The sequence below is a fragment of the Penicillium manginii genome (genome assembly GCF_028828005.1).
Source record: "Penicillium manginii strain IBT 31320 chromosome Unknown utg000005l:1.0-5665137.0:1.0-5668048.0, whole genome shotgun sequence".
Lineage (NCBI taxonomy): Eukaryota > Fungi > Ascomycota > Eurotiomycetes > Eurotiales > Aspergillaceae > Penicillium > Penicillium manginii.
In genome coordinates this window covers 3,277,858-3,302,389 of record NW_026643106.1, presented here as the reverse complement: position 1 = coordinate 3,302,389, position 24,532 = coordinate 3,277,858, and the positions used below count along the sequence as shown (strand labels likewise).

The 24,532-nt window shown below is 51.1% G+C and overlaps 9 protein-coding genes across 9 annotated transcripts; 5 read left to right on the top strand and 4 right to left on the bottom strand.

Annotated features, from left to right (window-relative positions):
- Window positions 1-283: 283 nt before the first annotated feature.
- On the top strand, window positions 284-1,170 carry N7533_007624 (GNAT family N-acetyltransferase; the record flags this gene model as incomplete). The annotated part of the gene is made up of 3 exons (XM_057104274.1): window positions 284-661; window positions 728-845; window positions 920-1,170. 3 exons carry the CDS (start codon window positions 284-286, stop codon window positions 1,168-1,170), a joined length of 747 nt encoding a protein of 248 aa, XP_056959231.1.
- A 347-nt stretch (window positions 1,171-1,517) lies between these two features.
- Window positions 1,518-2,880, bottom strand: N7533_007623 (glycoside hydrolase family 5 protein; the record flags this gene model as incomplete). Its single annotated transcript, XM_057104273.1, has 3 exons — window positions 1,518-1,579; window positions 1,647-2,064; window positions 2,155-2,880. 3 exons carry the CDS (start codon window positions 2,878-2,880, stop codon window positions 1,518-1,520), a joined length of 1,206 nt encoding a protein of 401 aa, XP_056959230.1.
- Window positions 2,881-5,755: 2,875 nt separating this feature from the next.
- Window positions 5,756-8,408, bottom strand: N7533_007622 (uncharacterized protein; the record flags this gene model as incomplete). Its single annotated transcript, XM_057104272.1, has 5 exons — window positions 5,756-6,764; window positions 6,814-6,904; window positions 6,964-7,098; window positions 7,213-7,472; window positions 7,600-8,408. The coding sequence occupies 5 exons, from the start codon at window positions 8,406-8,408 to the stop codon at window positions 5,756-5,758; spliced, it is 2,304 nt and encodes a 767-aa protein (XP_056959229.1).
- Window positions 8,409-9,172: 764 nt separating this feature from the next.
- Window positions 9,173-11,927, bottom strand: N7533_007621 (N-alpha-acetyltransferase 35, NatC auxiliary subunit; the record flags this gene model as incomplete). The annotated part of the gene is made up of 8 exons (XM_057104271.1): window positions 9,173-10,117; window positions 10,198-10,296; window positions 10,344-10,601; window positions 10,666-11,121; window positions 11,190-11,411; window positions 11,467-11,607; window positions 11,690-11,757; window positions 11,819-11,927. 8 exons carry the CDS (start codon window positions 11,925-11,927, stop codon window positions 9,173-9,175), a joined length of 2,298 nt encoding a protein of 765 aa, XP_056959228.1.
- Window positions 11,928-12,427: 500 nt separating this feature from the next.
- Window positions 12,428-12,769, bottom strand: N7533_007620 (ATP synthase subunit epsilon family protein; the record flags this gene model as incomplete). Its single annotated transcript, XM_057104270.1, has 3 exons — window positions 12,428-12,499; window positions 12,570-12,684; window positions 12,738-12,769. The coding sequence occupies 3 exons, from the start codon at window positions 12,767-12,769 to the stop codon at window positions 12,428-12,430; spliced, it is 219 nt and encodes a 72-aa protein (XP_056959227.1).
- An 807-nt stretch (window positions 12,770-13,576) lies between these two features.
- N7533_007619 (uncharacterized protein) lies at window positions 13,577-14,582 on the top strand (the record flags this gene model as incomplete). Its single annotated transcript, XM_057104269.1, has 2 exons — window positions 13,577-13,640; window positions 13,804-14,582. The coding sequence occupies 2 exons, from the start codon at window positions 13,577-13,579 to the stop codon at window positions 14,580-14,582; spliced, it is 843 nt and encodes a 280-aa protein (XP_056959226.1).
- A 34-nt stretch (window positions 14,583-14,616) lies between these two features.
- On the top strand, window positions 14,617-15,132 carry N7533_007618 (uncharacterized protein; the record flags this gene model as incomplete). The annotated part of the gene is made up of 1 exon (XM_057104268.1): window positions 14,617-15,132. One exon carries the CDS (start codon window positions 14,617-14,619, stop codon window positions 15,130-15,132), a length of 516 nt encoding a protein of 171 aa, XP_056959225.1.
- A 1,056-nt stretch (window positions 15,133-16,188) lies between these two features.
- hsp60 (chaperone ATPase HSP60) lies at window positions 16,189-18,169 on the top strand (the record flags this gene model as incomplete). Its single annotated transcript, XM_057104267.1, has 3 exons — window positions 16,189-16,296; window positions 16,425-16,566; window positions 16,653-18,169. The coding sequence occupies 3 exons, from the start codon at window positions 16,189-16,191 to the stop codon at window positions 18,167-18,169; spliced, it is 1,767 nt and encodes a 588-aa protein (XP_056959224.1).
- A 3,150-nt stretch (window positions 18,170-21,319) lies between these two features.
- On the top strand, window positions 21,320-24,458 carry N7533_007616 (CheY-like superfamily; the record flags this gene model as incomplete). The annotated part of the gene is made up of 2 exons (XM_057104266.1): window positions 21,320-22,896; window positions 22,952-24,458. 2 exons carry the CDS (start codon window positions 21,320-21,322, stop codon window positions 24,456-24,458), a joined length of 3,084 nt encoding a protein of 1,027 aa, XP_056959223.1.
- Window positions 24,459-24,532: the final 74 nt, after the last annotated feature.

Sequence of the window (24,532 nt, the reverse complement as noted above, 5' to 3'; positions counted from 1 at the left end):
TACCAGGATAAAGATATAATGATTGCCCCTTTGTAAAGGAGAGCAAGCTGTTCCATTACACTTTCGATTACATAAGGAAATGGTTACGTCGTCGCACCAGCCGATCCCATTTCGTCTACTTTCACTTCCACTTCCTCTTCCGCCTCCGCATCCCACTTCGAGTCTAACACCCTTTTCCATCCCTTCCATATCCCCAGTCATGGCCCAAGTCCCTCAAGGCCATATTCGATATTTTATCTTTACGCGCTAATGACTCAAACAATAACACTTCCTACTTCCCACCATGGCGCAGGCACTAGTTCCTCTCACCCATGGCAAACGCGGTCCGCCACCTCTACGCTTTCCCCGCTCATGTACTCACTATGATCCAGATTTCCTCGTCAAAGTCGCCGGTCTGAATGGCCGCGTCTTTGATAACGATCCCGTCGTTGCCTACATGCTGCTAGACATGTCTCAAGAAGAGCGACTTGCGTATCTCCCGACATATTGGTCCACACTCGTCCGATCCGCCCTGATGAACGGTGCGATCATCACCGAAGCCGACGGATGGAAAGCAGCATCGGTGATTATTCCACCAGGCAAGGGTATTGATAATGTCTGGACGCTTCTATACGCAGGCTTTCTATGTGTTCTATGGAGGATTGGCATCTCTGGCTTAAAGGTGAGAAGCTTTTATATGCGTTCATACCACCTGGAAGAGAAGACTAAAAAGGCTCAAAATCACTAGCGGCTGTGGACCGAATTCTCCGGCATGACGGATAACGCTAAGCGGAAGGGTCTCCATGGCGAAAAACGATACTACTACGTCTTCAGTATTGGAACTGAATACGATCACCGCGGAAAAGGTGAGGCCGCCACCTCGTGGATTAAAGATAGTCAGCCTTCCTCCTGCACCCCTCATACTAACAAAACCCCGCAGGCCTTGCCAAAGAGATTATGCGATACCACCAAAACATCGCCCGCTCCGAAAACCTCCCCATTTGGCTTGAGGCAACTACTCCGGGCTCACGCCACTTGTACCTCTCTCTTGGATTCCAAGAGATAGAAGAGATCATCTTGGGAAAAGGCAAGGTTGGTGCCGATGCTGTCATCGAGCCTGGTGGCCCTGGAGTCTCGCTCTGGGCAATGGTATGGTGGCCAGAGTCGTCAGAGTACGCCCTTAAATCGTGATCCTCATATTACTCCCCTCCATTCGTTTTATTATCTCTACTCCTCATTTTGCAATTTCTCTTGACATGGGCTCTTTGTTAGCGAAGCTCATTACCTTGCTATGCCTTCCTTATACCTCGGTGAGAAGGAAAAAATCCCTGTCGGGTACATTGACGATTGCTAGGTAGCTTTCATAGAAAGAAATGTAAATGTTCAAAGGCCATTCAGGCAAAAAGTACGAAGCTTAATGATAATTCTTGAATCCTTACTACATACCGAGAAGCAGATATCGGAGAGTTAATGTCAATGTTATGAATCCTTGACCCAGCTCAGTACAACCCTTTGAACGCATTCACCCAAATCATTGCTTAACTGCAAACATCCTGCAAAGAGCTAAGATCCTTGGGAATAACACCCGCTTTAACCGCATCTATCAAAGAGTCAACAATAATCCAGCTCCATGCAAGATAAAAGCGAAAAGAGAATCTTCAACTTACCCTGATACGACCACCGATAATCATTTAATTGAGCCTTCCATGTCCAAAAAACCCATCCCTGCTGTTTCTCGTACGAGTGCACTTGAGCCGCAAACCACTTTCCATAAAAATCCGTATTGGAACTCGGATCCCAGTCCGAGCTCGACTCAACATCATCAGGAACAGCCAAGCTCCATTCTCCCACTATCGTCAGCGTGTTGCTGTCGCGATTATCGCTGCAAGAATCACTGATATAGCTATCGTGCGATACGTCGACACTGGTATCCCACTTCAGATAGCGGTGGTCGTCATAGGCCGCGTAGTACAAGTCATCGATGTACTGGTTCGGATCACCGGAGCCCCAGAGCTTATCCATCATTTGGATATGGAGGTAATTGGCCTTGTCGATGCCGGCGCTAGTTTCGTTCGCGCGGATTCGCTGGATGATTATGCGTTAGCTATACATGTTTTCCGGGAAGAGTAGAGGGAAGAAAGAAAGAAAGAAAGGGAAGGAACAAATAGATCTCACCTCAAAAGCCTTGGGATAGTAATTCTCCCTCATCGACGAAGCCTTATCATCATCCTGCACAGGCTCATTGACAACCTCCAACATACCCACATTCCGAAACTCATCCGTACTATGAATCAGCCCAGCCATCCACTCCAAAAACTTCAGCGCCCGCTCATACTGATAGTCCTGATAGAACCCCGGCTCCGACGCCAACTGGCCAGTAAATGCATTGCTAGCAGTTTGAGCACCAGGCGCACCATGCAAATCCATAATAATATACATGCCTGCATCACTCGCCCAGCCGCAGACTTTCTTAACATACTCCAATCCACCCTGGGGGAAATGCTCGCTGTCCGAGTAGACCAAGTCTTCGCGGAGCCAGTATCCCACGGGGATTCGAATCGTGTTCAGACTGTAGCTGACCATTTCAGAGATATCGTCCTGGGTGATCCAGTCACCCCAGTGTTTTTGGAATGCGGCGTTGGCGGCGTCTTGGCCTAGTGAGCTCACGCAGTCGAATTCAGAGCCTGTGTTGCCGCATCCCATGGAACTCCACTCGCTTGTCCCGATCCATGGCTCGAAGATGAATTGCGAACCGAGATTGACGCCTCGGATCTTACCATTCGATGAGGTGAAGAGGTTGTTTCCGTCGTTGGATTGGATCTTCTTGTTGGTTTCGGGTAGCCAGGCTGTTGCTAGACCGGCAAAGGCACCTAGTGCGACTACTTTTGAAAGAACACCCATTGCAGAAAAGTGTGAATAATCACTCTATTGATTGACGGACTGGAAATTTTTCCGAGGGTCGGGAAGACCCCAGAGCTATCTAAATATCATCGGCGATGGAGGGCTGTACGCAGTACCCCAGAATCTTTCTGGAAAATGCCCAAAGATCTCCAGCCAAGTGGAGTAAAGCTAATTCAGGGGATGTAACCAGCTTGCAGAACTCCGAGTAGAACCGCCACGAGAAGAGCAAAGATTTGCACGTCTCAGAATCGAGGAATTTCCTTTTCGAGTAACTGCCCTTGGATTTAGTCCCTGATTTGGCTATACGATGAGAGATACTCGCTCTCGCATTCGCATTAATTTATACACTTCTTCAGAAGGGATCAAGAATAATAAGTACTCCAATCATCCATGATACCGAGGAGCTAGCTTCGATTATACTCCACATGGCGGCGTTCTGCGATCAGAACGCGGTGCAACTCTAGTTTGTGCACTCCGCATCGCGTAGTTATAGTATGACAAAGTGCAACAGTTCGGCCCGATTCGTCTCAGGGAGCACTCCTCGTGGCTGTACGAAGTACGAAGTAGGCTCATCGGGCTTACTTCAAGGTGAGAGAGATTACATCAGGGGAAATGACGATGTGACGCGGTAGTTGGGGGCGAAAAGTGAACTAGGCCGATTTCGGGCAGCCCTCGTCAAGGACCATGAGGATTGTGCTAGCTATGCTTCCCCTCGTTTCAGTAAACAATGGAATTATCAGTCATGAAATGGCATATTTGGATTCCTTTTCGATAAAATCTTTCAACATGGTACTCCGTAAACCCCGTACTCTTTAACGTAGCACTCCCCTCTCAAAATTGAACCACGCTATCTTTAGTAGTCCGTTTCACATTTCACGGGTCATTGCTTCCAGACTCGGCATTTACCTTCCTATAATTTAAGCCTTGCATTATGACATAACTTTCGCTTGGGAAATACCGGTTGAATCGGAACTCGTTTTGATATGATCACAAACAACAGCAACTATGCCTTCAAGTTATCCTTTGAAAAGGGGTCAAAAATCAAAATCAAAATCAAAATCTTAACTGCCAAGCACGAGCAAATCCCGTTACGCTAGCCAGCCTTGTATGTACATCCCGAGAGATGGTACTGCAGATCCCGGAGCGAGAATCTAATCACGGCGAGTCCGAGCAAGCTACATAGAAATAGCGCCCAGAACTTGAATGGCATGATGGATGCGACGGGCACGTACGAATTGAAACACGAATGAAAAGGGTCTATGAACTTGAACTATATTAGTAGACGTGGAGTTATAGGCCACCTACGTACTATATACCAAGACAAATATGATATCGGGGATCGAACGGTCTACTAGTAGTAGTCAACCTCCAAGGTTCAATCTGGAGTTGTTTCTAACTGAATAGAATCCAAAATCCCGCTCCCTATCTAGACTAAACCACCTAGTGAGAGCCTATACGGATTCTAAAACATGCCACACATCTGCACTGGTAGTGATATCTTGCCCGGCGCGAGAAGACAAAACAGCCTGAGGCTTAGGCCATCGACGCAGCCCCCATACTTGCCTGTCAGCTCAGGCATACTTTAGGTGCCAGAGTCTGATCATAAGTTGTATGCAGCCATAGCAATAGCCATCTCAATTAATTTCGCATCCTGCAAGGAGAGGCCGTGCCCTGAGACACCTTGTAGGTATTAGTACACAATAGTGCACCACAACCATCACGACCGCACCGCCGATCTAAAAACCAAATCCGGGCCAGCCAGCACCAAAATGGATTACATCGGACACCTGGTCTGGTCTCGCTCCGGAGAGGACTTGGAAGAACCATAATCACAGACCAGACCAGGGGGCAGGAGTACCACGAAAAAAGCAAATCCTCCTCCCTTGGAACTCATACATTGGAATATCGATCCCATCTCGACGCTGCAAACAACAGCAGCATACGTAGACGACAGGAGTACTGATGTAATGCAAGTAAGCAGCGGGGAAAGCAACAGCAAGACAAGGCAAGGCAAAGTAGAGCGAGGCGTCGATCGTCTGATCCACCAAAGACGACCAACACCAACGGCCCGCGGTGATTTCTCGGCCGGCCGAACGGTGCCCACCCCCTCCAATCCAACACGAACCCAAGAATCCACTCACCGCGGCGCAAAAGAGTGAGCTGCGAATTAAATGAGCCGGATGTGTCCGGATAGAGATGTTCGGCCGGGACGGGGACGGAGGTAGACGGAGTGCATACGAGGAATGGGACGAAGTGAGCGTGTGACTAGGGCAGAGCGAAAATGATATAATACCCTCCTCGCACGCCGCGCTCGTCGCGCGAGGGGCGCGATAATGGTCTCGAGGCTCCGTTTTTCCCTTCTCCTTCAAATAATCGCATTGTCTACCTGCACGCCTGCACACTTGCCTGCCTGCCTGATTGGTCTACTTGAAACTGAGGGCCGCGATCAGTGCGGAATGATATCATGATCACACTGGACTGTCGACTGCGCCGAAGCCGAAACTCCCCTCTTCGATTAGTATATCGTTGATATCCGTGTGATAAATGGCGGTATTATGTTCTGTCCGGTGGACGATTGATATGTATGTATATGAATAAACATGGAGCCGCAACACGCCGCGTTTCATCGGCTTCGACTCGACTGGGGTGGGCAGAAGTCGCCGGTTGACCAACAGGGTATACGAAATGAAACGCCAAAGAAAAAGAACCAACAAGGCTGACTGTTGCGCAAAAATTGTCAGATATCCTTCCATACCGAACCTATTCCCCCCAAACCTCCTCCTTTCTCTTCTCCGTCTCGAAAAAAAGATGAAATAAGACGAAGCCCCAGATTCCGGTCCCAAAATAAAATAACGCCGTCATGCAATGCGAATATTCAAATCCAATCCCCGAACAGAACGCTTATACCACCGGACTTTTCCCATTCATAGTGGGGAACAGCATAACATCCGGAACCCCTCCCCAAGATATTCCGCATACTCCATTCTTCAATCGGGAGCACAGCTGCAGCTGCGGGCACAGGCATGACGCCACCACCACTGCCCGTGACCATAGTAGTCGGGATCTCCAATTCGGCTTCGAAAGACGGCGACGAGCGCCACACCACAGGCGAGGGATTCTGAATCGGGATAGCCGGACCAACAGCAGTCGAGGGAAAGGGAACAGCCTTGCGCGCGCGAAAAGATTCGCGGATTTCGCGCAATGCGCGCAGAGACGAGGAGAGATGCTTCGCCGAGTCGGTGCGGTTATTCAGGTCCGCTTCGCCGTCCGCATAGACGTGGTCAGCCAAAACATTTTCCAGGCGGTCAATTAGGGCCCAGGTCTGGGTGCTGTCGTCGTTGGCGACGAGCAGGAAAGCGGAGGCGATGGAGCGCTGGAGACTTATCCATGAGCGGGAACAGTGCGAGTTGATTTCGTGCAGTTCTACGAATGCGTCGACCGTGTCTATTAGGCTTGCGATGCAGTCGTCGCGGATGATGGCGCGGCGGTGTTCGTCCAGGTGGGAGTGCGGGTCGAGGGAGACGCGGCACAGGACGGAGAGTAGATACGATGAGTGCAGGCGCAGTTCTGTTCGTTCGATGTGCTCGACCAGCGAGTGGCACTGCTCTTTGTAGCGGAGGTGGGGGGTAGCTTCGGCGATCATGCGCTGGATGCGCTGCTTGCATTCGCGGATCTCGTGGAATCGGGGCCGGGAGGACTCTGGATACATCCTGGATCGCAGAACTTCAAGGGCAAGGGAGACCACGCGACACAATGTCTCGAAGTATGTTCGATGTCCCGGCATGGATTTACGATCGAAGGGTATTTCGGGTTGGCTAACCATGGTGATGGAAGGTCGATCATAGGCAAGCGAGAAATGACTATTCTGGAAAGCCATTGCCCACCTACTGATGTTAGCAATCAGAACAGCTTTGGAGAAAAAGCCCATCTTACCAGACGCGGCGCCGGATCGCTTGCTCCTTGAGTGAAAATCCCGTGGATTCAACATGAAGACCAAGAACAAGACACATGCGCTCCGTCATGCCTAAATACCAGATCAGTTGAGCGTCAAATCAAAGGGTTCTATTTGAAAATAGAACATACCTAGCAAGGTGTATGAAGCACCGGCGTTCATATTATATGACAAGACATTGCTGATAATAAGAAGAATTTGAATCACCTCCACCGTGGGCTGCGAAACATAATTCAACATCCGAAGACATTGATATGCACAAGAAACTAAGGAAACTGGTCAGTAAAATATTCAACATCATCATGAGTCTCTCGCTGCCACCACTGCTGCTGGTGCCACTGCACTACGAGCGCAGCGCAGCGGCTCCTCTTCAAACGCACCGTATACCCACGAGGTCAACTCGCGCTCTCGCTCCGAAATATCGGACAATTGGCAGCCGGAAGCGAGAACCGCAAAAAGCAGGCTCAAAAAGGGCAAATCCATTCCAAACGGTTTGACTAACCCATTGGCATCCGGCCTATAGACACCTCCCGCGCGTCGCCGCCCCTGGAGTAAGCAATTCGTCTTGTACTCCAGTTCGTCTAGCTCCGGTAACACCGGGTACAACACCGCGCCAATCTTTTTATAGAAGCCCAAGAATCTGAGTCAAAGGGGAGAAGGAGAAGAATGTCAGCCAAATTATCCTGCAAATTCGCAATGCCTGCGCAAGAACCCGCGTTCTACAACACAACATCATCTCGTAACAACAGCATATCATCAGCACATACCGTTCACATTGATCATCCTCGGGAATCACCGAGCACACGCCTGCAATATTGAAAGTATAAGGGTCCGACGACCACAGATCTACAAAAGGGTATGCGGCCGACTCATTTCCCAATGCAAGATCCGCCAGTAGATCCTCCTGGGGCAGCGCCTGCGCCATATCCTTTGAGCCCCTCGCTTTATCCAAGATATCGACCAACGCCGAGCGGGATCCCAGATGAACCGCGCCGGTGCGAGACGGGTTGGCCCCATACACACCCTCCGACCGAGCCGAGTATTTGCGCTCAGGCACTTCTTCCGACTGCGATGGTGGAGGTTGTAGCGGGGTTGGATGATGATCGACACGGTGGCGGGAAGAGTGGGATTGGAAGAGCGAATTCAAGCTGCCGATGATCTGCTCCATCGCAGCCATCTTATTATTTATCTCGTCCCATTCGCCCTGAGACATGTCGATTAGCTCGGGGAGATCGGCGTCGTCGCTGGCCTGGGAGGGCCGATCGGTGGTGGTGGAGACTGCATCGGTATTATCATGGAGCAACGGTGCTGGTGGCGCTGCTGCTGCTGATGTTACTGTTGCTCCCGGGTAGGTGGGCGGGAAAGCCGGCGAGAGGAAGGAGGAATGAAGCGGGGTGGTGGCTGAGGAGGAAGAGATGGGAAGTCGGTTGGATGATGGCCGGCCGTAGGAACAGGTGAAGTTTCGTTTGACGCAATTGGAGCAGGGGACGTTGCGATCGCAGCGGACTTTGCTGGCGCGGCACGGTAGACAGGTCTTGCACTCGCGCGGTCGGCGACGAATGGGGTATGTTGGCATTTTTCGCAAGTTGTAGATGTAGAGGAAGTCTTTGGAGGAGGCAGGACTCTAATCACTCGAGATCGAGATCGAGATCAAGTCCTTGGCTGGGCGGACGGGGGCCGTGGAGGTGAGAGGCAGAGGGTGACATAGAATGATCTCGTAGGATATTCCGAGGCAGATTGGGGGAGGTCGAAGCGGAGCCGCAGCCGATGAGGTCCGGGGGGGGGGGGGAGAGGGTGTATGAGATATCGAGAGAGGATGAGATGAGGAATTCCCTTATGAATTTTTGAAAATAGTTGTGTACTGGTACCTGCCAGTGTAGCAGAGGTCTGGGGTTGTAGGCGTAGGTACCTAGGTAGGCTAAAGGTGAAGGTGCAGAGGTGAAGGCGATGATTTCATAAGGTGCGGTCACGGTCCTTGGTTCACCGCGCCCGATGCGGCATTGTGGTAATGAGCTATAGCTAGAGTATTACTATTGAGTTGGATTATTTGGCCTGATTATTTAACGATTTTTCAGTGATGAACTCGAGTTCGAGTTTGAATTCTCGGTTTTTCTCCGTGGAGGATCATCTTGTCTCCACCAGAATATATTAAATTACACCCATGTCGGTAGTAGTTCGTAATAGTCGGATGCGCTTATGCCGGGATGTCGGATACAGTCACAGCACCCTCGTAACTTTGAATACTAGTAGTATACCTAGGTAGTATAAACTAGCTTAATACTTCTAGTAGTAGACCCTGATAGAACCTTCAACTTGGAAGTATAGTAATCGTCCCATCTATCACTGGTTCTTCTTCTCGCTCACTTGCGGCACAACCCACCACTCATGCCATCGCGATTTACTGCCGATCTCAGGGATCGTCACCTCAAGGTTCAACGGCTGCTGAGCCGATGGTGACGGATTGTTCCCCAGCGCCTTCCGCACCGTTTCAATCGAAATGCTCGCGCCAATGCACGCCCGCATTGCATCTTTAACATCCCGCTTCCAGTCCTCCTCAATCGCGCTCGGAAATTCCTTGCCACCTGCAGATCCAGATCCAGATCCAGACCCAGCTTCCTCAAGGAAGGCTCCTTGAGAGAGTAGAACATCCCACGCCTTCCGAGCTTCCGTAATAGCCTTGCTAGCACGTTCCAGAATGATTGCATCGGAATCGCCCTCTAGCGCCGACTCCCGTTGGAACTCCTCAAAGGGTACCAGCTCGGGCAGAGAGATTGGGATAAACGGTTTCATGCGCAGTTCGTAGCGTAGTCGATCGGTGGAGTATGCATCCGCACCTGCAGCACAAGGAAGAACTTCATGTCGCGTAAGCAACACGTATAGAGCGTGCAGAGCGATTGCAAATGCATCGACTGCAATTAGCTGGGTAGTTACCCTCTCCAGGGTCCGGAATGAGCGGTGGAAGGCCGCAGACTTTTGCGAGTCGGCCGAGCGATCACCGGCGGAGATGAGATCTCGCTTTCGCGCTGCGACAGTGAAGGTGCGAATGCGGTCGAGATGGCCGAGGTGGGTGGAACAGATGTACGACAGGTACCAATACATCCCCGCTAATTCTTCGGGCGCGTAGATGGAAAGTTCGAAGCCCATCTGGATGATACGTCGGATCTGAATGAGTTTTTGGTTGTAGGCCCAGCTGCTAAGTGGGAAGGAGAATGTGGTTTCACCTCCTTTCATTTGCAACGGGGGCTCGTCGCTCAAACGTTGCAGATCCAGATCAAGCTCCTCGGCCTAGTAAGAGTGGTCAGGTCAGTTCCCGTGTGTTGTTGGGAATTGCGGTTCCTGGTGTGGTTCCTAGCGTACTCGCATACCTCCATTTGTAAATTGTCCCAATCCACCACGGTATGACACACGGTTCGACGGATTCGACAACGGTTGAGACAGGCAGCTCGCACAGTGTCCACAAAGGGCTGCATGGATTAGCATCAGGCCATTCAAGCCAGTTTGAGCAACATACCTGGGAAAATCGTTTCACAAACCCTTCCATCTTTTGAGCAATCTGGAACCGAGGGTCGGAGGGCAATTCTACTTCGTCGGTATTCGCTTGAAGTAACACACTGGATGGCAAGACCAGCTCCGCCAGATCGTCATACAGGAATTGCTTAACTGGAACTGCGCCCAGGATGGTCATGTCGCTCACAATCAGGGCTTGGAGCAGACAACGGATGTAAACAGACGGTTGGGGTTTCCGGGATAGCAGACTCCAGATTGCGGTCTAAACAGAGGTCAATAATTGCAACTTTTCTTTCAAAAAAAGCGGAGAAGAAGGATTGCAGTACCTTGAAGTTGCTCGGTCCCTTATAGTCCAGCATCTGCTGCATATCGATCGCATCTTGGCAAAGTCGCTTAAGATGAGCAAGAGCATCCTCGGGGCTAATATGAACAATAGGACGAGGTGGCACCGTGCTGGCTAGCCTCCGTTGGATTTTTAGGCTAAATGCCTCTGGTACAGGTGTGCCATGAGCGACAGTTTCTGTAATACCACTCAAGGTGGATAGACATGACACAAAATTGTCTGTTGACCTGGTGTCAAGGACTTCGAGGTCTTCGTCAAGAGCACTGAGGAACTCGTGCCGAAGCAGCAGTCTGCACCGAAGGGCGTCTCGGAGGTCCTGATCCATCGTTTCTTGGGAATCTACCCACTCTACCGCCTGATCCAGCAGGCGAAAGAAGTGCGACGGGTCCAACCCTGACAGTAGGTTGCGATTGTACAATTGGGAGACAAAGTCTTCTTCCTATAAAGATAAAGCGAGCGCTGTCAGTAATAGACCTTCACCCGCATTCGGACCGTCCTTGACACTACCTCATAGTAATATTCAGTCACTATGCGAGCATGGACAAAGTCGCAAGCTTTGACGAGGGCCAAGCAGTATGCTCGGAGGACGAGACTGATGAGAGGAGATTCACTTGGTACGCGATCAAAGCGGGCATCCTCCATGGTTTTCGGAACTGGCCAAAGTAGTTTATCAAGGTAAATCGAGGTGAAGAGCGTTTGGGAGAGAGGGTGGCCCATGTGCCATGCCATCTGCAATCGTATTAGCTGAATGCTTTCCTCCATAGTAATTGGACTGCATACTTACTTCATGGCAAAGTAGCTGATCCATCAGCCCTACAACTTGCTTTGGTGTCAAGGGCTGTCGCACATCGTAATCGTCTTCCAACGCTTGTACGTGGTTTTCACCGGGTGCGATATAACCACTGTCCATTTTCGAGTCCATAATCTGTCACCATTTAGATCTGTGATCAGTCTTCAATTCCCTCCCTCCAGTATATCTTTGCGGTCACTGTGTGACGATGACGCACCTCCAATGCGCCCACTGCCTCGAACAGGGTAAACAATTCATCTTTGACGAGCTGTCCGGTCTTGAGCTCTATAGGAAATCCAATAGTCAGATCGGAAGCGAAGCCCACTCAGATAATCCAACAACTCACTGGAAGCGGCCTCGGTGAATTGGGTGGTGATGTCGCAGGGCACTGCTGCAGATTGCGCAGCCCGCGCAGCCCGCGGAGGGGGCAGGCGCACCTCGTTATTCGGCAGCATCGCACAGAGATTCGAGGCTCTGCAATCCGTGGCCGGTCGATCTCATGGAAGGAGGAAAAATCGTCAGGTCAAGAATCGCCGGGGGGAACAGGTTGGAGTACAATGAATCGAGGGGTTGGTGGGGGGTGGGCGGAAAAAGGCGATTCGGGCAGAGCAGGTGTGGCAGTGGCAGGCGACAAGAGGCCGCTCTGACGTGCAGCGATGCTTTCACCTACAAAGCTCCAGCTCCAGCTCCAGCCACAACAGCAGGGTGATTTCTACGACAAATCTGGACAAAATAGAATACGAAGATAGTCAAAAAGGACGAGTGCGATTTCTAGGCTCGGTCTACCCAGACGCGTGTGCCTGTATTGCTACACATGTACAAAAGTTCAATGTCTCCCCGGGGGTCCGCGCTACTCCTCCGCTTTCTGGTTTCCGCCGGGTCCATCGCTCCTCCCAACATGACGAGTCTCCTGGTTTCTCAATCGCTTATAATTGGAGATGGTTGGTCGATCCGTTTATTTCTCAGCCTGGGCAAGAGCCTCGTTGTTGGCCTGGGCAAGCGACTTGCCCTCACCCTGCTTGCCGTTCTAAACAGTCGCGAATCATCCGTTAGTTTTCCGGTGGTTTGAAAGATCGTATTCAGGCGAGTCAACTAACCTCCCACTTGGCAAAACGGAGGTCCATCTGGCCGCGGCGCTCGGAGGCCAGGCGGGGAGTCTCCTTCAGAGAGCGGCGCACGGTGCGGGCGGCAATGGCCAGGTAGCGGTTGTAACTGAGAATCGGGGTGAGCGGAAGGTTAGAAATTCGGCAATCGACGAGACGTACGTGAGGCCAGCGGCCTTCCAGGCGGCAGTCATTTTGAATGTGGATGGGGGAGGTGGGTGGATTGAATTGAAGGGGTGAAAACGGGCTCGGGTGAGTTTGGAAGCATTCGATCCGGAGTTTCGGGAGTCGCAAGTCACGTGTTATCTCTGTCTTGTTCGTGTCACGTGTCATGGAGGACATCAGTCACGTGGTATCATGCATACTATAGGTATACAACATTAGCACCTGAACAATATAGGCAGATAGATGCATTTATTTACACTTCAAGTTGTATTTCTATTGTCCTTTCAGGGGTTGGCTACCTATTAATCTATTGAAAGACCATTATTCGAAGCATCTGGCATGGACTCTCCTACAACCTATAAAACTTCATCTAAGATATCTTTCTATTCGGATCACCATCCTTCCAAATTCGAGTCCCTGTATTCCCCATTCACTCTCAGTAGTAGAATTATATTTTAAAGAGAATTCATGTTTTGATATCATCTCTTGGCTATATAAATTGGAAATGTGGGGATTCGCAGACGAGCTATAGATTTCTCCACACTTTCTCAGGCAGCGGCCTGCCATCTTTGACAACCACCACCCACACCATTCACTGTTCACTCTTTCCCCAACGATTTACCCTCAACCTTCCCCCCGCACCCTTTCCCCTTCCCACTTCATCTCTCACCTTCGTCCTTTCTATCTTCTCTCCTCCAACCATGCAACTCGTTCTTGCCAGTATGGTCTCGACGAACTAAAGTTCTGATCCGAACCTTAAAGCATTATCCATCGCCCTTTCTTATCACTCAAACAAACCATCCATTCCAACGGCAGAATTTTTTGCTGCCACCAAAATGGTACGAGGCAAGGTACCCGTTAAGCCCAGAAAGGAGAAACGGAATCTGGTGCGCTGGGATTGTAAGTGCTGTCCTTGCTTTCATCTGGAAATACCCATGCACTTGAGCTTCTGTTTTCCCATGGATGTTTGAAAGTTCTTCTATATGTGTTTTGCCTTGTGCACTCATACATTGCCTCCGGCGTTCAACCCTCACATACCATGTTCTTGTACTAACTGGAACAGCGGACATCGATGCACACCTGTTGCTGGCCATTCAAGCAGCATGCAACACAAGCAGCACAAAGATACCCTGGGATGTGGTGGCTTCAACCATGGGACCGAAGTACACGGAAGGTGCAATCGTGCAACACCTATCCAAGCTGCGTGGTCGTCGGGTCAGGGATGGAAAGATAGTCCCGCCCCCGCTCCGACGTGCTACTGGCGGCTCTCGCAAAGACTCAAAGGGCTCTGTCCAGCAGGGTGGTGTGGCCGAGGCTATCCCCGACGAAGAGGTCGATGATCTCTCTTCCGGCGGCTCGGACCCCGAATATGGGGCTCCAACCTCACGCAAGGCAAAGCGCCACATGACCCGTCGTGCAAGTGCAAGTGCAAGCGTGGCGAAGCGCATCAAGACCTCTGCCCGGAAGATCAGCTCCGAGAGTGAGAAAGTGTGCGTGAATGCCCCTTTCCTCCAGTTCCTCCCTGCCAGTGCAGAGAATCCAACTTACGTACCTAGTGATGCACCTGAGTCTTTGTCGGAAGAATCAGACGATGTTTTGAGCAGCGATAAAGAAGAGATGACCGTTCCGAACAGATTTGCCAGTCCTGCGATTGCGAATATCCAGAACAGCGAGATCTCCGAGAAGGGCTCTCCCAATCCCGCAGAGAGGCAGAAACTGCGTGTTAGCTTTAAGAATCGTACCGCGAGCATGCTTTCATCCAAGGCTGTCCAAGAGCAGTACTCATCGACCCCGGTCCCTATGGGGGGGAACCTCGCCGCCAACACCGAGACCCACGGGTGATGTCGACCGTTTCTGGAGCCCTGGGCCTTTCCAAATGCCCGGCGATAGTAGCCAGGGCAGTACTCCCGGTAGGGTACAGGATTTCCTCCGATCCTCATCACAGTATCCAATGCAGTTGAACCCGCTGCAACGGCCGTTGAACCACAACGTGAAGCCCGCAGGGTTTCAAGTCGCGCTACAGAGCCCCGACTTCTTTGATCCGAATGCATATCTGCAGCGCCCTGCATTTCAAGAGAATATGAGTCCCCGGTATGCACAGCATCCGACTCACCCGCAAAGTCAGGGCTATGCACAGGGTCAGCAATATCCTCAGAGCCCGGCATACTCTCAAGATCAGTCATTTTCTCCAAACTCATTCTTCTACCCGCACCAGGCTCCCCAATCCCCGGGAATGAACATGCCTAGTCTTGGATATTGTGTCCCCCATTCATCGCCCGATACGATTCTCGTCAATCCTCAAGAGCTGCTCGTCAACGCTGGTAGGCCTTCCTCTGGGGGCTTAGATGAGCTAGTGGATTTTGACGATAATCCTAGTGCAGCGTCCTTTTAACTCGGCTTTACTCTGCTGTGAATGACCGGGTCCATGGAGATTTCTCTCTCATCAGAAAGTGAAGGGATTAAAATGATGAGATGAGACTATTCCGGCAGCAGCATGGATTATGGGCCTCTTTTAGGAAGGGGAGACGAGATCGGTCATTGGGATTGGGATGCGGTACGGTGGGATTTAGGAGGAGAGCGAGATAAAGCATGAAAATCAGAGAATTCCATGTAAAAGATGATGCGGGGATAAATTGACCGATCTCGACACTATACCATCTTATCTCTACCAAGTAGTTATTACTCGTAGCAGCTGTACTGGATCTGGGCAAGAAGCCGAGTTGACGGGGAGACCAAGATGGATCGGCTCCACGGAAAGTTGTTGGACGGCCAGTGCCGGCCCGGTCTTGTTCCGAACTTGCCACGTGACTAATGGCGGTCTAGACTGGCTGGAACAGAGTAGTTTGAGCTGATGTATATGAAGTCAGGTAAATGCTCCTAGTGTATTATTTAATTCACGGGGCTCTTGATGTGATCTATAAGAGCCTAGTGGGTATATCTAAGTTAGTATACTGGTCAAAGTATTGGCGGTCTTCAACCTAAAAGTTGTCAGTGTCTATATTGTCGTGTCGAATCGGCTTCTACTTCCGACTACTCTGATTCTTCCACCAAAGACAGAAACTCGACCATAAGCTTGAACTTCAGGATTCAAGTGAGTTGTAGATTTCACAAAGTCCATTTCCAAGATCCGAGTCCTTACAATCTATTACATGTAGTACTAGTATTATCCTAGATGAGCTTACTGGTAACTTGCTATCCCAACCTACCCTTGTACAGCCGCCCGCCCGATACCTACGCCCGATGCCTCGGGAATATATCACGTGACCTTCTAGCTGTTTCTGCCGCCAAGTCTGGGGATGGGGAAGAAGCGCCGGGAAAATTTTCGAGACTTTGGCCTCATCTCCCCAGCTTCCTACCTCTCCCTTCCATCCCCCCCTCAACCCTTCATCCCCAATCGGGTTGCTCCTTTTCTCTTTCCTCATCTCTTTAATTGTTTTGTTTCTTCATAATGCAGCGCGCTCTCTCTACCCGGACTTCGGTCCTCTCCGCCGCTTCCAAGCGTGCCCCTTTCTACCGCTCCGGCCTGAACCTCCAGCAGCAGCGTTTTGCTCACAAGGTACGTGATCCTCTGCGTGGTGATTCTTCAATTCCAATTGCCCTCGTCCCATATTTCGATGACCCCCGATGCCATCTTCCGTCAATTCCGAAAGCCTTCCGGTGCACCATAGCTAACTTCCCGACTAGGAGCTCAAGTTTGGTGTCGAAGCCCGTGCCAACCTCCTCAAGGGTGTTGACACCCTGGCCAAGGCCGTCACCTCCACCCTGGGTCCTAAGGGCCGTAACGTTCTGATCGAGTCCCCCTACGGCTCCCCCAAGATCACCAAGGGTATGTCACAAATTCGGCGCAATTCGGTGTTATCGCGAACCGGAGAAGAAGGGAAATATTAAAAACAAAAAGCTAACTCTGGGTAGATGGTGTGACTGTTGCCAAGGCTGTCACTCTGCAGGACAAGTTCGAGAACCTCGGCGCCCGTCTCCTCCAGGATGTCGCCTCCAAGACCAACGAGACTGCCGGTGACGGTACCACCACTGCTACCGTTCTGGCCCGTGCCATCTTCTCCGAGACCGTGAAGAACGTCGCCGCTGGCTGCAACCCCATGGATCTGCGCCGCGGTATCCAGGCCGCCGTCGAGGCCGCCGTTCAGTACCTCGTCGAGAACAAGCGTGCCATCACCACCGGTGAGGAGATCGCTCAGGTCGCCACCATCTCGGCCAACGGCGACACTGCCATCGGCAAGCTCATCTCCACCGCCATGGAGCGCGTCGGAAAGGAGGGTGTCATCACCGTCAAGGAGGGCAAGACCGTTGAGGACGAGCTCGAGGTCACCGAGGGTATGCGCTTCGACCGTGGTTACACCTCCCCCTACTTCATCACCGACCCCAAGTCCCAGAAGGTCGAGTTCGAGAAGCCTCTGATCCTGCTCTCTGAGAAGAAGATCTCCGCTGTCCAGGACATCATCCCCGCCCTTGAGGCCTCCACCACTCTCCGCCGCCCCCTGGTCATCATCGCTGAGGACATCGAGGGTGAGGCTCTTGCCGTCTGCATCCTGAACAAGCTGCGCGGACAGCTCCAGGTCGCCGCCGTCAAGGCCCCCGGATTCGGTGACAACCGCAAGAGCATTCTGGGTGACCTGGCTGTTTTGACCAACGGTACTGTCTTCACTGACGAGCTCGACATCAAGCTCGAGAAGCTCACCCCCGAGATGCTCGGTACCACCGGTGCTATCACCATCACCAAGGAGGACACTATCATCCTTAACGGTGAGGGCAGCAAGGACAGCATCTCCCAGCGCTGCGAGCAGATCCGTGGCGTGATGGCCGACCCCGGTACCTCCGAGTACGAGAAGGAGAAGCTCCAGGAGCGTCTCGCCAAGCTCTCCGGTGGTGTCGCCGTCATCAAGGTCGGTGGCTCCTCCGAGGTTGAGGTCGGTGAGAAGAAGGACCGTGTTGTCGATGCCCTGAACGCCACCCGCGCTGCAGTTGAGGAGGGTATCCTCCCCGGTGGTGGTACCGCTCTCCTGAAGGCCTCTGCCAACGCCCTGGACAACGTCAAGCCCGCCAACTTCGACCAGCAGCTCGGTGTTTCCATCATTAAGAGTGCCATCACCCGCCCCGCCCGCACCATCGTCGAGAACGCTGGTCTTGAGGGTAGCGTCATCGTCGGCAAGCTGACCGACGAGTACGCCAAGGACTTCAACCGTGGATTCGACAGCTCCAAGGGCGAGTACGTTGACATGATCGCCAGCGGTATCGTCGATCCCCTCAAGGTTGTCCGCACTGGTCTGGTTGACGCCAGCGGTGTTGCCTCCCTGCTCGGTACGACCGAGGTTGTCATCGTCGATGCTCCCGAGGAGAAGGGCCCTGCTGCCCCTGCCGGTGGCATGGGTGGTATGGGCGGTATGGGCGGTATGGGCGGTGGCATGTTCTAAGAACCTCGTCTCTCGCTCTCGTCCCCATCCCCCTCGCCTCTCCGTGTGCATCTATGATGATTTCCGATCCCCCTGATCTCTTGCATCGCCGTCGGATCTTAGACGGCCCTGGAACTTTTGTAATGTGGTTTTTATTTTGATCTTTTCCTATACCTGTATTCTTGTGTGTTGTGTGCTGTTTCTTATTCCTCTCCACTCACTTCCTGGGGCTCGAAAAATGGTTCGGCGCAACTATGTATCATACTGTTTTATCTACGTTTAATGCATCTCTGATCTGCATCTATATTCTTTTTTCTTTCTTGAAATACTAGGTTACGAGGACAGTATGTGCTTCCGCTCATATGCTTCCACTCGATAATGTAATTCCTTCAAGTTGCTATTGTATGTCTTCATTTTTCGACTGTCAGTCTGAAGCAAGCTCTAGATTCCCGGTGACTTTGACGCCCTGCTTCTGCCAATAACCTCCAACGAAGTGTCCAGATTGAAGGTTTCCTTGAAGTATTTCCAGAATTCCTTTGTCATTGTAAGCTTTTCAGGCATATGGTCCTGCCAACTAGCCCAGCCCGAGCAAAAATTTTCTCTTCTCGTCTGGCAGATGCTTCTTGGTGCGGGCCAATCACGCCGGCCCTTGAATCCTGACTGCACTCAGGACTATAGGTAGATAGATCTTTCTCCCTTAAAAAGACCCAATGTAGACCGCGAAACAGCCCGCAAAATCCGCATGGAATCGAGTCTCGAGATGATGGATCATGAACTTGAAAATGTGTGGATATCCGTAAATGGTGAGAACCATAGAGCACGGTCGACAAAGAGATGCGCCTACTAGTAAAACCTTGTTCCAGCATGGGTGTGAGTTCTGTGTATAAGTGGGCGCTTGATACCAGTAGCAGCCCTGGAGATTATCTTATTTACTTACCTTTCAGCCGATACATTCTCTCTCTTCCCCTGGGGCCTTTGGGGGGGGGCTCTACTAGTAGATGTTTGTAGAGATTAAGTAGTAATGTTGTAGGCTCCATGCTAAAGCTCATCTTGCACAGCCTCAAAAACATTGCCGCGCCGAGAGCCTCCACCTGTCAGTGGGCAAGTCTTAACCTTGGAAGCGAGTATATGCCATACCGCTGTACTACTAATAGCATATAATAGGCCAAGATATCGAAAAAAAAGGTACTAAACCAAGTTCCAAGGTTGATGGAGTTAAAGATTGTATTATTTAATTGGCCCTGGGGGAAACTTCCAAGAACTTGAAACCTTGGAACTTACCTACTCCTAAGTATGTGGGTAGATCATATACGTTAGGGTACCCTAACCGGGCGCTTTCGCTGCCCATCTGGGCAGGTGTACGAAGTACTAGTAGAAACTTGACCAGAGTATCTGCGGAGGCGTACTAAGCCGGAATAAGTTATAGATATAGTATTGAATCACCTAGGAGCATATATTAGATATGTTTAGAGGCAGAAGATAACCAAAAATCGAGATATACAACAGAAACCAAAGACAGAATGTAAGAAGAAGTAACTTCAAGTTGGAGCATGAATTTTGGAGGGGCAGCAGGATGGCAGAAAACCAGCGTTCCCGCAGGCGGAGAGAGCTTCCGAAAGCTCTGATTGGCAGAGTTGCAAGAAAAGCGGGAACGGTATAAAATTCACCGCAGAATATCCAGTTCCATTCTGGCCCTGTATTATCTTATCTGCGACCAGATGGTCGAGTGGAATGCGACTCCGCTAGCTCAATTGGTGCGATGCGCTCCCCCGAAGTCGAGCAGTTGCAGAAGCTAAGACATAATATAGGCTAGAGCGTCCGACTTTTATGAGAAAGGCCTTTGAAGAGAAATCTCCCTGGGACTCTAAATCTAAGAGCATCGGAAGGTTGGGGGTTCGACCCCCCCCCGCGGAGTGTCATTGTTGACATCTCTCAAGTTTTTTTTTTCAATTTTTTCCTCGCTTTATTAGCCGGGGTTAATCTGTCCCGGGGATAGCCGATCCTCATTCTTTTTAAGCGGTTCTTCGCTATGCTGGCCACGGTTCTCCTAGTATCCCGATGCCTCTTACTAGTAATACTCTTTTCTTAATCTTTTTTAATGGTCCTCTCTACCTTCCTTAAAAAATGTAGCATGCTTCGGAGTATCAACAGTTTAAGGTACAAGGCGGATATATTCTCCACTCTTTGATTGTAACGTTGGAAGTATACAGATAAGCTAGTTTTTCCTATGCCTATATGGTTGTGTATTGTGGTGCGTTCTTATTCCTCTCCCACTTCCTGGGGATCATACCTTAAGGTACGGTTTATCTCATTCCCATTCTCTCTTCTTTTTCTTCAAATTTTTCTCTCTCTCTATTGGATGGGGGGGGTCATCTCCGGGGATGGCCGATCGTCACGCTTTGTGCGGTTCTTGGTGGACCAGATCGACCCGCCCGATCTGCAACGTTGAAGTAAACAAATAAACTAAATTTGTCTGTACTCCCATGTACTTGTGCCTGATAGTGTCTAGGTATTTCGTACATCCCCGATCATCTGGAATTCTCAATGTGATGGGTCTGGTGTGGGATCATTGGTCACGCCCGTCGGCAATTCCAGCCTGGAGAGAGTGCGGAGTGCGGTCTAGACTGGATTTGGCACTTCCACTCGGCCTCATTCCTCTTTCCTTTCCCCTTCACTCGCCCCCGTCACACCTACCTTTCTCTCCACTCTACTTTGCTATCTTTTCCTCAAAGACCGGTGACCTGACCTGTGGAGACTGCGCGTGAGATGCTGTACTGATAGTACTACTTTCTGTTCATGTGTCAGATCGCCTGTCTATCCGCTCCGCTCCACTCTACTCCAGGCCGAACCAGACCATACCAAACTTTCTGCTATTAGCATTAGGGGCTACTCTCTATCGTGCGTCTCGATCGGCCCACCCCCAGGTTTCACTTCTTCAAGTCAGCTTCCACTTCAACCCCAAACCCAAAATCTAAAACCCTCCCCCTCCCCCTCACTTCAATAAAAGCTCTTTTTCTTGTACTCCGCCATCTTCCCCCCCCACTAACCCTCTTGCAGCTGAAACAAAGACGCAGAGGTCGCCACTTCATTGATTGACTGAACCCGATCTTCTCCGCTCGACTCTTCCCCATCCTCCTCAACTCAGTCCAGTTCCCAGTCCCCCCCGTCACCATGGCGGCACTGGTGGACATGAGTCGACCAACACTGGTCAGCGACGCAGACTTATCCCAAGCGCGCGCCGCCCTCCAACACCAACAAACGCCCGAAGTCTCTGTGCCCCGAGAATTCATCTCACTAATCGTAGACGAGCTGATCTACCGCCGTGAATCACACAGTGCAATCGCCGAGGTCGAGCACGAATGCTCCGCCCTCCGCAATGAGCTCCGAAAATCAACACACATCAACGAAGCATTCCACAAAGAGCTCCGCGCCATCGGCGAGATCGTCACCCAAGTAGCCCACGGCGACTTGTCCCAGCGCGCACGCATGCACCCGCTCGAAATGTCGCCCGATATCGCGGCCTTTAAGCAGACTATCAACACCATGATGGATCAGCTGCAGATCTTCAGCCAGGAGGTATCGAAGGTTGCGAGGGAAGTTGGCACGGAGGGCGTGTTGGGTGGTCAGGCGCGGATCGAAGGTATTCAGGGTATTTGGCACGAGTTGACGGTTAATGTTAATGCCATGGCGAATAATTTGACGACTCAGGTTCGCGATATCACGACTGTGACTACGGCCGTGGCGAAGGGAGATCTGACGAGGAAGGTGCAAGCGGATTGTAAAGGAGAGATCCTGTTGCTGAAGAACATTATCAATTCGATGGTTGATCAGCTGCGGGAGTTCGCTTTTGAGGTTAGTCGCGTTGCGCGGGAGGTCGGGTCGGATGGGACACTTGGTGGTCAGGCGGTTGTTCATGGCGTCGAGGGGACTTGGAAGAGTTTGACCGATAATGTGAATATCATGGCTTCGAATCTCACGCAGCAGGTGCGTGAGATTGCGAAGGTCACGACGGCCGTTGCCCGTGGTAATTTGACGATGAAGGTCACTGCCGACGTGAAAGGGGAGATCTTGGACTTGAAACTTACCATTAACGCCATGGTCGACCGACTTAATCAATTCGCTTTCGAGGTCAGCCGTGTGGCGCGGGAAGTGGGAACGGACGGCACACTGGGTGGTCAGGCCCAGGTCGAGAACGTCGAGGGTAGATGGCGCGACCTCACGGATAATGTTAATACCATGGCGCAAAATCTCACGTTGCAGGTTAGACAGATTTCAAACGTGACACAAGCAATCGCCCGCGGAGATTTGAGTACCAAGATCGAGGTTCATGCCCAGGGTGAAATCTTGACATTGAAAGAGACAATTAACAGCATGGTTGATGGCCTCGGCCAATTCGCGAGGGAGTTGAAAGTCGTGGCGAGAGATGTGGGTGTTAGAGGAAAACTTGGTGGTCAGGCCAATGTCGAAGGTTCCCTTGGTATTTGGAGATCTATCAGCGAAGACGTCAATACCATGGCAGACAACCTCACCTCGCAAGTCCGAGCCTTTGGAGAGATCACAGAAGCAGCGATGAGTGGTGATTTCACAAAGTTGATTACCGTATCAGCCTCGGGTGAAATGGATGATCTCAAACAGAAGATCAATAAGATGATCAACAGTTTGCGTGACAGCATTCAACGGAACCAGGCAGCCCGTGAAGCCGCGGAGCTGGCGAATCGCAGTAAATCAGAGTTCCTTGCAAATATGAGGTATGTAGTAGAGAGTTGGTCAAAGCAGTGCAAGTCGAGCTAACAAGTCCATCAGTCACGAGATCCGAACTCCGATGAATGGCATTATTGGTCTCTCCAGTCTGGCTCTCGATACGGATGACCTCCAGGCCCCTGTTAGAGAGACCTTGGATATGGTGCACAACCTTGCCATAAGTTTGTTGACCATCATCGATGACATTCTTGATATATCAAAAATCGAGGCCAACCACATGAATATTGAGAAGATGCCTTTCAGTCTTGGCTCCACCGTGTTCGGCGTACTAAAAGCCCTGACAGTGGAGACTAATGAAAAGGCATTGAGCTTGGCGTGCATTGTTGATGGAAACGTGCCCGATTATCTTCTTGGCGATGCTTATCGGCTTCGCCAAGTAATGTTGAACTTGGTTGGCAATGCAATCAAGTTCACTGACCACGGAGAGATCAAGGTGTGCGTTAGGCGTGTTGAGAACCATCAACTCCAGTCAGACGAGGCTATGTTCGAGTTCTCGGTTGCAGACCCAGGCATCGGAATCGAGGAGAGCAAGCTTGGTCTCATCTTCGATAAATTCCAGCAAGCGGATGGCTCGATGACTCGACGTTTCGGAGGAACAGGACTAGGACTTGCAATTTCTAAGCGCCTTGTTTCTCTAATGGGTGGTGATATCTGGGTCACGTCAACGCTAGGTCAGGGCAGCAAGTTTTCCTTCACGTGCCGGGTCAAGGTTGCCGAACAACCAGCCGGATTTGCAGAGCAACTACTTCCTTACAAAAATCGACGAGTCTTATGCGTTGACGATGGCCAACTGCCAGACTTCCCCGCTGCTCAGATGCTATCTGAACTCGGCCTCCAACCAGTGATCATCCCTGATTCCCAACTCCCAGGCCAGCCAGGAGCAGACTGGAACTGCGCCATCGATGCAATCATCGTATCAACCGTCAACACAGCAATGAAAATCCGCATCTGCTCAAATCTTTCCTCAATTCCCCTAACAATCATGGCACCCGCCATCTCAATTCTTCTCAAATCAGCCGGAGAGCTCGGCATCGCCTCCTACATAACCACCCCCTGCCGACCGATAGATCTCTGGAACGGAATCCTTCCCGCCCTGGGTAATCGCGCCAGCCGCATTTCATCAGGATTCACCCGATCCCTAGCAATCCTCCTCGCCGAAGACAATGACGTCAACCAAAAGGTCGCCGTCCGAATCCTACAAAAGGACAACCACAACGTGACAGTCGTCGAAAACGGCTTACAAGCCGTCAAAGAGGTCAAGCGCCACCGGTACGACGTTATCCTCATGGACATTCAAATGCCCGTTATGGGCGGGTTCGAAGCAACGAACAAAATCAGACAATACGAGAAAGTGAACTCGTTATCACGTACGCCTATTATTGCCCTCACGGCCCACGCCATGATGGGCGACAGGGATAAGTGTCTTTCGGCGGGCATGGATGATTATCTCTCCAAACCGTTGAACGGGAATATTATGATGCAGACGATTCTCAAGTGTGCAGCCATGAACATCGCATCTCTGCCTGCACAAGCGGCCGAGTCATCATAAAACATGACCGCAATTTGGATTTGTCACGCTACTTTTTATCTCATCTCATCACATCACAGTATCTGCGGTTCCCA